The sequence below is a fragment of the Babylonia areolata genome, chromosome 8 (assembly GCF_041734735.1).
Source record: "Babylonia areolata isolate BAREFJ2019XMU chromosome 8, ASM4173473v1, whole genome shotgun sequence".
Lineage (NCBI taxonomy): Eukaryota > Metazoa > Mollusca > Gastropoda > Neogastropoda > Buccinidae > Babylonia > Babylonia areolata.
The window spans coordinates 43,781,674-43,793,396 of record NC_134883.1 but is presented as its reverse complement, the minus strand read 5'-3'; the positions used below and the strand labels follow the sequence as shown (position 1 = coordinate 43,793,396).

Here is an 11,723-nt window from a genome sequence, read left to right as displayed (position 1 = left end):
AAGACAATTGTTCTTTCAAAAACTAGCCGACCACCACCAAACACATATTTGTCCATAGGAGATGTTTTGAAAAATTATTCATTACTTTAAAAAAAAAATCTGAATGTTTGATTCAGTGTCCAGTTGGTATCTACCTTTGACTGGTCACGTTTTTTGTTATGATAAGCATGCTTTTCACTGTTATATAGATGATTAACTCACTCGGTACGGCCAGTCCTCTCTTCTCCTCCACACAGACCCCTCGGATGTCCAGTGGGTGTCTGAATGACCCAACCTTTAGCTTCCGTCGTCGGAATTGTGGTATTCTTTGTCAACATTCACCTCTTCAGTATAAGAGCCTTCCACTTGCAATATTTGGATGGTGGTAAGTGGGGTGAAACGCTGTTAACGTCTTCTCTTTCGCCGTTCGTATGGAGAGAGTTAACTCACTGTTATAATTTATGTTATAGTTCACTGTTAGTACAGTCCTTCGTAGCTCTTCGTTTTCTGCTACTCACTACAGTCATCCCACCACCTCTTCTCAGGTACCCCACGCCTCATCTCCCATGTGCACATATCCCCCACACCCCATCCCCCGCTCCTCCCCTCCCCCTTTTTTCCTTCGTCTGATATCACTAAACAGTGAAAAGACGTTAAACTACACACACACACACACACACACACACACACACACGTGCAGACAAATAGAATGGCAGATGCCCTTTCAAACTTCAAACGGATCATATATATATATGTAATAAATAAAATAAAATGAAACAATAATTTTTAAAAGTGATCCCACAGAACATGCATCATCAGCAGACTGGTTTCATTCAGAGTTCAGTGTTGCTGCGCCGTGAGGGAAGGATTCACTGCAACACACACACACACACACACACACACACACACACACACACACACACACACAGAAACACACACACAGAAACACACACACACACACACACACACACACACACACACACACACACACACACACACACACACACACACACAGAGTAAAGATCCCGATATATGGTACTCGAACCCGTGAAAGGTCGCTTCCTATTCGAACGAATAACCACTTGGCCACCATTCCACCATTATCAACATACTGATTGCGGTGAGATACTTGTAGCATACATGCTGCTTGGACATTATAATTGCTTTGAGAAACATCAGTATGGATTGCAATAAGACGCAATCAGCATATTGATTGAAGATGCTAAATTGTAATGAGATAAATCTAGAAATAATTATTGATTGCACATCTTGATATTAGGACTGGGTATTCCCGCGTTTATCAGTGCACATCCCTGTCATCATCACACGCGAGCATGCAGGCACACAGACACAGACAGATACAGTTCACACACACACACACACACACACACACACACACACACACACGCACGCACGCGCACTGACGCACATACACACATTCCTGTCATCCTATCGGAGGATCTGGTATCCTCCTCTGTCTTGCTTCTTATTACTGTGGCATTCGTGCGTAGATGTATGGTGCAGGTACCACTTTTCTAAAAATAGATGGATAGCGCATGCCTTCTTTGAGCCACTTTGCTGACTGAAGCCAGAGGAAGTGTTCAATCAGCCATTTTGCTTCGTGTCAGTACAGCGCGAAGCGGTAACTTTATATAATGTAGCCGAGTGCTCAGCTGGACACGATGACTGCTTCACAGCAAACTTTCACTTGCTCGCGGCGTGTGCCTCCACAGCAAGTTTGGACTTTGTGTCACTGTACTGCTTTCCTGTAATAATTGGTAAATAAACCATTGGCAGATGTCAATCAAGATACAACATTTGGCATGTCGTGGGGCAAGCGTAATTACACGATTACATCGAAGCTACACGGTTTACAGTTCAGAAACTACCACCGGTTAGCAGACAACTTCTCAACGGAGTGACAGCCCGATACGAGTGTCAGTATGGCGTCCAGTTGGCTTCAGCTTTCTGGCCAATGAGCTATCCATCTATCTTTAGACATTGGCAGGTACATGCATGCATGTGTGAGTCTGTCAATCCGTCCACTCATCCACACATCAATGTTCATAAAACAACAACAACATTTACCTTGAAAAAAGGCTTTCTTCTTCATGGTGCACAATGATTCCTGAAAACAGATTATATATTATTCATCCTTGAAACTTAAATTCAAAAATGATGAATCCTGATTCACAAAATATTTGATTCGTGTTTGATTACCGACACCGAAAAGAAAAAAAAAATCCAAGCAAACTGACATCGTTATTAAACAAATAATTCAATGTATAGATACACACATGATCTATATCTATATCTACATATAGATAAATACATACGTATTATATACATTATATACATATTGTATATATGCAAGTATGCAAACAAAAAAATCAATATGCAGAGAGAGAGAGAGAGAGAGAGAGAGAGAGAGAGAGAGACGCACAGACAGAGAGACAGGCAGACAGACAGACAGAGGAGAGTGGAAAGACAAAGATAGATAGGCCGCTTGATAAAATTTAATGTAGATAGACTGACACTGTAGAGGGAGAGAGTGGTCGGGGAGGAGGAAGAGAAGAAGAAGCAGAAGAAGAAGAAGGAGAAGAAGAAGAAGAAGAAAAAGAACGAGTTCAGAAAGAAACTGCACAATATATCATTATATGTGTGTGTGTGTTTCTGTGTGCGTGTGCGTGCGTGTGTGTGTGTGTGTGTGTGTGTGTGTGTGTGTGTGTGTGTGTGTGAGAGAGAGAGAGAGAGAGCGTGTGTGTGTGTGTGTGTGTGTGTGTGTGTGTGTGTGTTGTTGTTGTTTTCATCTATGAATGCAAACTGGACGCTGCTGCTCACATACCGCAGTGGGATAGTTGATGTTGGTTCTGACCGGCCTGTTGTTGACAGGCATCGTGGGCCGGTGGTTACCTGCAAGTTTGGCCACTGACTCCTCGCCGTACAGGCGTTTCTGGAACTGTCGTAACGTGTCCAACTGAAACACATACGCACGCACACACACACACACATACATATACATATACACATACACACGCACGCACACACATACACACGCACGCACATACACACGCACACACACACACACACACACACACACACACGCACGCACACACACACAGAGGTTCACAGACAGACACACACAAGCATGCAGGCACACAGACACAGACAGATAGAGCTGGCACACACACACACACACACACACACACACACACACACACACACACACACACACACACACACACACACGCTGAAAGAGTTCTGTTTACAGCAGTAATTTGCATTTGTTTTAAACCTAGTATAAAAAACAAACAAACAAACAAAAAACAAGGTGTATCAAATGTTTAAGATTTGTTTTATACCGAAAGCAGTGATTTGTAAGCGTGCTACACTCAGTTTAAATCTGGAACAGGCCTATGATGGAGTCTCCCGTCGGACAAACGGATGAGTAGGCAGGCAGGCTTATCTGTCGGTGTGTGTCCTCATGATTATGGGAGAAGAGGCCGATTCTGGATGCGCAGCACTTCCCACAGGTGTTGCAAGGGAAAACGTCTCCAGAAGTTGAGCCCTGCTTCCTTTGCTCACGCTTCTCCTTGATGGCCAGCGTTCTCTTGTTTTCAAACGTCTTTATGCCACTAGAGCACAGCTCCAGCACAGGAACAGGCCCGTACAATGTCGAAAATAACTCTAAGAGCTGTCATTGTCATGGTTATCATCGTCATTGTGTTGTCACTGTCATGGTTGTTACCGCCATGGTGATCACTGTCATGGTTGTCCGTCATCGTCTTTGTTGGTGTTGTCATGATTAGTTGTCGCTATGGTTGTCATTTCTATCGTCATGGTTATCATTATTCACGGTTGACTTGGCCTTTGCTGTCATTGTCATGGCTGTCATGACTGTCATCGTACTGGTGGTCGTTATTTTCATGGTTGTCGCTGTCATGGCGGTCATGGTTGTCAACGCACTGGTTGTTGTCACTGTCATGGTTGTCATCGTACTGGCGGTTGTTATTGTCATGGCTGTCATCGCAGTGGTGGTGGTTATTGTTATGGTTGTCATCGCACTGGTGGTGGTTATTGTCATGGTTGTCACTATCGTGGTCATGGACGTCACTGTACTGGTGGTTGTTATTGTCATGGTTGTAATGGTACTGGTGATTGCTATCGTCACGACTGTCATCGTACTGGTGGTTGCTATTGTCATGACCGTCATGGGCACGAAAGCCATCTCACTGGAGGTTGTTATTGTCACGGTTGTCGATGTCATGGGTGTCATGGTCACGGCTGTCATCGTACTGGTGGTTGTTATTGTCATTGCTGTCACGGGCATGCTTGTCATCTCACTGGAGGTTGTTATTGTCATGAGTGCCATGGTCATGGTTATCATCGTACTGGTGGTGGTGGTTGTTGTCATGGTTGTCACTGTCACGGCTGTCATGGTCATGGTTGTTATCGCACTGGTGGGGGTTACTGTCATGGTTGTCATCGTCATGAGTTGTCATTGTCATAGTTACCATCGTCAAGTTTGAAACTGTAATGGTTGTCACGGCCATGGTTGTCATCAGGGTGGTGATTGTTATTGTCATGGTTGTCATTGTCAAGTTTGTGAGTGTCATGGTTGTTGTCACGGCTATCAGTGGTTGTCATCAGGATGGGTCAGTGTCATATTCCTGGCTGTCATGGTGAGGATATCAGGTCCAGCACACGGCCTGAGTCCTGGAGACGAAGGATCGATGCATCTGTCATGGTTGTCACGGTAACGGCTGTCTTCGTGCTGGTGGTTGTCACGTTATTGTCATGGCTGTCACTGTCACTGTCATGGTCATGGCTGTCATCAAGATGGGTGTTACCTTCCTGGTTGTCACCAGTGGTGATGATATCAGATCCAGCACACACACACACACACACACACACACACCTGTGTCCTGGAGACGTGGATGGGTCTGTTGAAGAGGACCCAGGTGACGGTCTCCAGGCAGGCAGGCTGTGTGAAGGACCCCTCGTACGTCACGTAGTAGTTGGTCACTGGCACCAGACCGTCAGCAGGCAACTCTTCGATCTCTTTCGTCTGGCCTTGGGGAAAATATGTAATAATAGTAATGATGATAATAGTAATAGTAATAATAATAACAACAACAACAACAATAATAATAATAACAACAACAACAATACTACTACTACTACTACTAATAATGATAATAATAATAATAATAATAATAATAATAATAACAACAACAACAATACTACTACTACTACTACTAGTAATAATAACTGGACATTTATCAGCGCTTTCCTCATTGCACAAAGCGCTTCACAATCCACTGACACACACGCGCACGAATCATAACACAGTCTCTAAAACCAGTCGAGAAAGCATACATATACGCTGCTCTGTGTGTGTGTGTGTGTGTGTGTGTGTGTGTGGCGTGCCTGCCTGCTAAAGTGTGTGTCTGTGTGCGTTCGCTTGCGCTTCGTACGATTTCCGATGATGAAGCCGACCATTTATAGAAGGGAAACAACTCTCATCGACTTTGAAAGGTCAGAGCAGACGTCAAGTTTCGTCTGACAAAGATTAATCAGTTCGAAGTGCACAAGGCAAGAAAATATCACAGAGCAAGGTAAATCTTTGACACAGGAAATACATAAAATCAGTGACATTGTTCGGCTTGAGGTGTTCCGGATACAAGCAAACTGGGTACAATAACAAAAAACACGAACTAACTTGCAATATGTTATTTTTGAGTCAGTGAGCGATGTTTGTCCATTGCAGTAGATCTACAAAATTATGCACACGGGACGCGACCCTCTTCCCATCGAGACAAAAAAGTAGACGGTGAAAATCTTATGAATTATAATGGCCACAATTGTGAGACTTTATTACTTTTCCTGGTCGTCTGGGGCCCGAGTCCCAGCAAGCAATTTGAAATGGAGACAGTCTGCCACAGGGGAAATCAACAGAGAACTGTGGAGGAATCAATGCAGTCTAGACCACAGACACGCAAGAAACGTGTTTACGTTTGTAATGTAGGCAACGGATGACAGGAGTTGACACTGAGAAGTGATCAGTCAGTGAAACTGAACAAGCGGGACGTCAAGTTTCCTCTGACAAAGATGAATCAGTTCGACATGACGGAAAACAATTTGAGACTCCATACCACCCCCTTCCGTTTTTGTTTATTCCCGTTGTTTTTTGTTTTTTGTTGTTGTTGGTTTATTTTGGTGTTTTTTTGGGGGGATTGTTTTAGTTTCGGCCCGTGTCCCCTCTATCCACAGTTAGTGGCTACACTAAATGGAAACAGGACCACTAGTCGAGTACGTCCAATTCACGATGCTCTTTAGTTGGCCAAATTTATCTACACTGCATGCCTCAATGTGATGTTAATGAAAGAACGTTATCAACTGATCATTATCCAAAATCTAAAATGACTCGATAGCAGCACATCTCATATCATATAAGCGAATTATTTTTTTATACTGGCTTTAAGCCTGTTCTCATGTGACACGAGGTTGACCCCACTTCACCTCTTGCATGATATAGAGTCCGTAACAGCTTCGATGAAGGCACATATGGACCTGCTGTTGAAGACGTGGTGGCTGGTCTCACTTTGAGGGTGTGAGGTTGGGGGTGCGCACCGTGCGTGACTAACGTTATGTGTCATAGTTGAAGCTTGTTGGTTAGTGTTCCGATATAGCCTACGTTATAAAGCGAAAAACATTACATCGAACCTCTGAAGTGACAGTAGCAGGCTCCAGGTGTTCCCTCAGTCGACTAACATCGATATTCCATGAGATTCCGACGCTGGACATGCGAAAGAAGAACATAGGCAGCGTAATTGAGACACAGGAATAACGCCTGGAAATGATGCACATTGTAAGCGGCTGAGTGTCGGTCAAGCAAACAGGTACAAACAAATATAATGCGAACTACTCATAGTTATTTTCTCGAAGACAATAGCAGCTGACAATGTATTTGTTCATGGCTAACACGAGACTCTACAAAATTTGCCACGAAGGAACCCGACTCAGGACATGCTTCCCGATACTAACGAGTTCAAAATAGACGGTAAACAGCAACTGAGACTCGAATGACCCACCTTGCCGTGATCCGACATAATAATATGACGTTTTTGTCGTCTGGGGCGAGTCGAGTCATTTGTTTTGTACTAATGAGGGGAAAGCCATGGTAATGTGGATATGCTTTGCTTGAACTTAGTTGTTTTTTTTTCGTTGATGTAGTTGTAGTTGTTGTTTTTGTCTTGCCACTGTGGGAATTTAAAAAAAAGTTCAAACAGTGAATCACTGTATCACCAGCAGCTGACCGAACAGTTTTGTGTGACTGACCACTGGGCAGCCGCCGTGGCGAAGTGCTCAGCATCACCGACTGACGGCTGGGACATCGCGGGTTCAGTCGATTCCTCGAGGAATTTGTTTTAGTTTTCTTCCCGTGTCCGCCTCTTATCCACAGTTTAGTGTGCTACAGGCTAAAATGGGAAGACGAGGACCACATAGTCGAGTATCGTCCAATTCACGGATGCGTCTTTGAGTGTGTTGCTCAAATTTCCTGATCTACACTGCCAGTGCCCGGTCAATGCTGGGATGTTATGAAAGGAAGCGTTGAGTGCAACCTTGTCATGTTGTCCAAAATCTAAAATGGACCTCGATAGCAGCAGCATCCTCATTCATCATTAGTATTGCGGGATTTTTTTTTTTTTTAATGCGGTCTTTCAAGCCCTGTTCTCTTGGTGACCTGAGGTTGGACCCCCTTTCACCTCTATGCTTGATTTGAGTCCTGTAAATGTCTTCGGTGCGGGCACATTCATGGGGAACTGCTGTTGGAAGGACGTGGTGGCGGTCTCCACTTTGAGGGGGTGAGGGTTGGGGGGTGCGCACTCCGTGCCTGTGACTTAACGATTATTGTCATTAGTTGAAGGCTTTGTTGGTAGTGTCCGAAGTATGCCTACGTAAAAGCAAAAAGGCAATAATGAACACCACCGAAGTGACAGTACAGGGCCTCCTCTGGTGTGTGCCCTCCAGGCGACCTAACATCGATAGTTCCATGTGGATTGCCGACGCTGGGACTGCGAAAGAGGAACATAGGCGTCGCCGTATGTGGAAGACACGGAATAAGCGGCCTGGGAGGAATGAATGCCACTGAAGCGGGGCAGATGATGGGGCAGCAAACAAACAAACAAATTATTATGTGCGACTGACATTTATTTTCTGCAGAAAGACATCTATAGCACTGCTGATCAATGTATTTGTGTTACTGGCTAACACGACGACTGTTAACATTTTGGCCTAACGAAGGAAACCCCGACTCCAGGGATCGATCTGCTGTCCCGAATACCTAAACGAGGTTCAAGAATAGGAGCTGTAAATCGAGCAACGAGGACCGAATGACCCACCTTGCCGTGGTCCCGACAAAAAGTAAGTGATGACAGTTTTGTTTTGTTCGTGATTAGTTTTGTTTTGTATCTAATGAGGTGGAAAGTCATGTGTTGTGTTTGTTTTTGCTTTGAATTTTTGTTTTTTTGTTTTTTTTTCGTTGATGGGTATTTGTCGTGCCGTCAGTTGTGACGGATGGATGTGTAAACAAGAAGTATTTATACTATCAGTGCATTGTTGTTTTGTGCTTATTGTTTTCAGAGTCAGTGTTTTGTTTCAGAGTCAGCGTGTTGCATTGAAACAATTATCGCCTCTCTCTCTCTCTCTCTCTCTCTCTCTCTCTCTCTCTCTCTATATATATATATATATATGTATGTATATCTATCTCTGATCTCTCTCTCTCCAGCAGTATATATATATATAGTGCCGTGACTGAAGACCCATTCATATCTCTTCGCTCACTTCTCAGTCCATTTTTAGCACGAACTAGCCGAATTTCATGGGAACCTATCATGTATTGCGACACACACACACACACACACACACACACACACACACTGTTCGCGCGTACGTACGCGCAGTCGCACTCACATATACGCACACTGACGCACATTCACCTCACGATGCAGAACCAAAATCGGACCAACCTTGCCAAGGGACGAGCTTGGCATTGTCGACCAGCGTCCGGAATCCTATGTTGTCTTCTTCACTTGCCTGCACACACACAGACACACAGACACAGAGACACACACAGACACATACACAGACCAGGAACACACACACACACACACACACACACACACACGCACACACGCACACACACATACGCGCGCGCGCGCGCACACACACACACACACGCACACACGATAGCTTTCCATCTTCCCATGCACATTTTAGGTTAATGTGGGTGTATGCAGGGGATAATATCCAAGCATGTAAAGTTGCTGATAAAAAGAAGAAAAAAAGGGGCCATAAAGACCAGGAAATATTAATTTTTTCCCTTTTTCCGAAGTTCTTCTTTCACATCTCTCCGCTCCTCTCTTCCTTCTTTCCCCCCCTTGTTCTTAATTGACCCTTCTTATCATCCTTCCATATTTTTTTTTAACCCACGTACTGGGCGAAGCAGCCACACAGATCAACTTACCTCCACAAGGACGGCAATAATAGCCACACCATAGGGGTACTGCATGGCTTCTGTCAGGTTCTCATACAAATCTGTGTTGTAGGCCACAAACTGCAGCTGAACACAACAGGCAACACCCGCACACATGCACGCACGCGCCCACACACACGTAGCATACGCGTTATCGAACACATGCACGTTCTATACATAATCGCACGGGCACAAGGCGCGTGCGCAAGCGAACGTACACTGGTATACATACATGTATACTCGTACACTCATATGTATAATGTGCACACACGCGTACACGCGCGCACACGCGTGCATTGATACAAACGTATTACATTTAGTCGGTGAATTCACACACACACACACACACACACACACACACACACACACACACATACACACATGCGCGCGCGCGCTACTCAGACAGCATTTTCCACTTGTGAATAATAGAAGCATGATTATGTAATATTATGCATGCCATTTTCTACACCTTTTTGTGGGGGCTTTAATTTATGGTAGCAGCGGGGATGGGTTATTACAAGGATTGCATGGTGTGATTTGGTGCGGTGTAGGGAGTGTGTGTGTGTGTGTGTGTGTGTGTGTGTGTGTGTGTGTGCGCGCGCGCGTTTGTGCTTGCGTGTGTTTGTGTGCGCGCATGTTTGCGTGTGTGTATGCGTATATATGTTTGTTTCTTTGTGAGCGCCAATGTGCGTGAGTACCTCTCTCTCTTTCTTTCTCTCTCTGTGAGTGTGTGTTTACGGGCGTCTGTGCATGCGGCGTGTATGAATGCGTATGTAGTGTGTGTGCATACGTGAGTGCATGCGCGTGTGTGTTTACGTATGTGTATATGCGTGTGTGCGTTTGTGTATGCGCACGTGACATCTCTTTTTCCGACGGTCATTCATCATGTCTTTGAAGAAAACACAAGACTGAAAATCTATCATAGCGCAGCCTGCCTGCCATTTTCTATCAGGTGATGATGAAGTGTGTGTGTGTGTGTGTGTGTGTGTGTGTGTGTGTGTGTGTGTGTGTGTGTGTGTGTGCGTGAGTGCATGCGTGCGTGTCTGTGTGTTCAAACTTGAAGACGTTCACTGTCTTGCATAGGCGGACCATGTGTGGCCGTGTCCGTAAACAAACGAGAGACGTGGTCTCGAAGACCCTATGTGCACCTGCGCCCACAGACGCAAACTGATATTTATATATATTAAAAAAAAAGAAAAAAAGAAAAAAAAAAAGCTCACATTTAGTGGCTTTTTTTTTTAACCTGTTAATTGAGAGAAAAAAAATGTGTTAGTTGAACACTGAAGGGAATACTAGATGTCATCTTGACCTCAAAACCGTTGAGAAGCATATACACGCATAAACACAAATGCACGTGCGAGGTGTGTGTGTGTGTGTGTGTGTGTGTGTGTGTGTGTGTGTGTGTGTGTGTGTAAAAGAGAGAGAGAGAGAACTGAAAACTGAAACATTTTAATGTCATTAGCTGAATAGCCTATGTGACATGTGGGTACACAATTACATCCTTCTTGTGAAATCAAAGTACATAAAACGGTTGTAGAAAATAAAATAGTTATTCAAACAAGAAGAGAGAAAGAGAGAGAGAGGGAGGGGGGAGAGGGGAGAGGAGGGGAGAGAGAAAGCGCGCGAAGGGAGAAAACTCATTACTTTTGAAGCTGGTTCCTTCGATTTGTGGTACCCAGACCTCGATATGAAGATTGCACAGGATTCTGACTGTGGACTCCTCTCTCTCTCTCTCTCTCTGTCATTGTTACCCTGTACTCCGTGCATTAGCTGCACACGATTCTATCTCCGTCTCTGTAATTTTGTCTCTCGCTGTCTCTCCCTCTGTCTGTCTGTCTGTCTGTCTCTCTCTCTCTCTCTCTCTCGTGTGTGTGTGTGTGTGTGTGTGTGTGTGTGTGTGTGTGTGTGTGTGTGTGTGTGTTTCTGCGTGTGTGCGTAGCTATGTTTGTATGTTTGAAAGCGATGTGTGAGTGCGTTGTGTATTTTGCCTACATACATATAAATAAAAAAAAGTTCAAAGACTTCTTCGTAGACTAAATACTTATTTTTTCTGTCTTTTATTTAAATGAAATCTAAGATTACTCATTTAGCATTTGCAATGAATGATTTGTTTTTCTTTCGCTTTTCATGATAGAAACAAATAGTGACAGTCATAACTGAATTTGAACGGTAACGATCGAATTGACCCATTGAAGATAGTAATTAA

General features: G+C 44.2%; 1 protein-coding gene across 1 annotated transcript in view; it reads right to left on the bottom strand.

Moving 5' to 3' along the window:
- Positions 1-762: 762 nt before the first annotated feature.
- Positions 763-11,723, bottom strand: part of LOC143285295 (carbonic anhydrase-related protein 10-like) — a 138,428-nt gene continuing 127,467 nt past the window's right edge. The window contains exons 8-13 of the mRNA XM_076592558.1: positions 9,509-9,604; positions 9,012-9,078; positions 4,898-5,052; positions 2,825-2,956; positions 2,068-2,107; positions 763-851 (exon numbers count right to left, since the gene is read on the bottom strand). Coding sequence (XP_076448673.1) covers positions 820-851; positions 2,068-2,107; positions 2,825-2,956; positions 4,898-5,052; positions 9,012-9,078; positions 9,509-9,604 — 522 coding nt within the window. The 3' untranslated portion in view covers positions 763-819. The remainder of the gene's footprint in view (positions 852-2,067; positions 2,108-2,824; positions 2,957-4,897; positions 5,053-9,011; positions 9,079-9,508; positions 9,605-11,723) is intronic.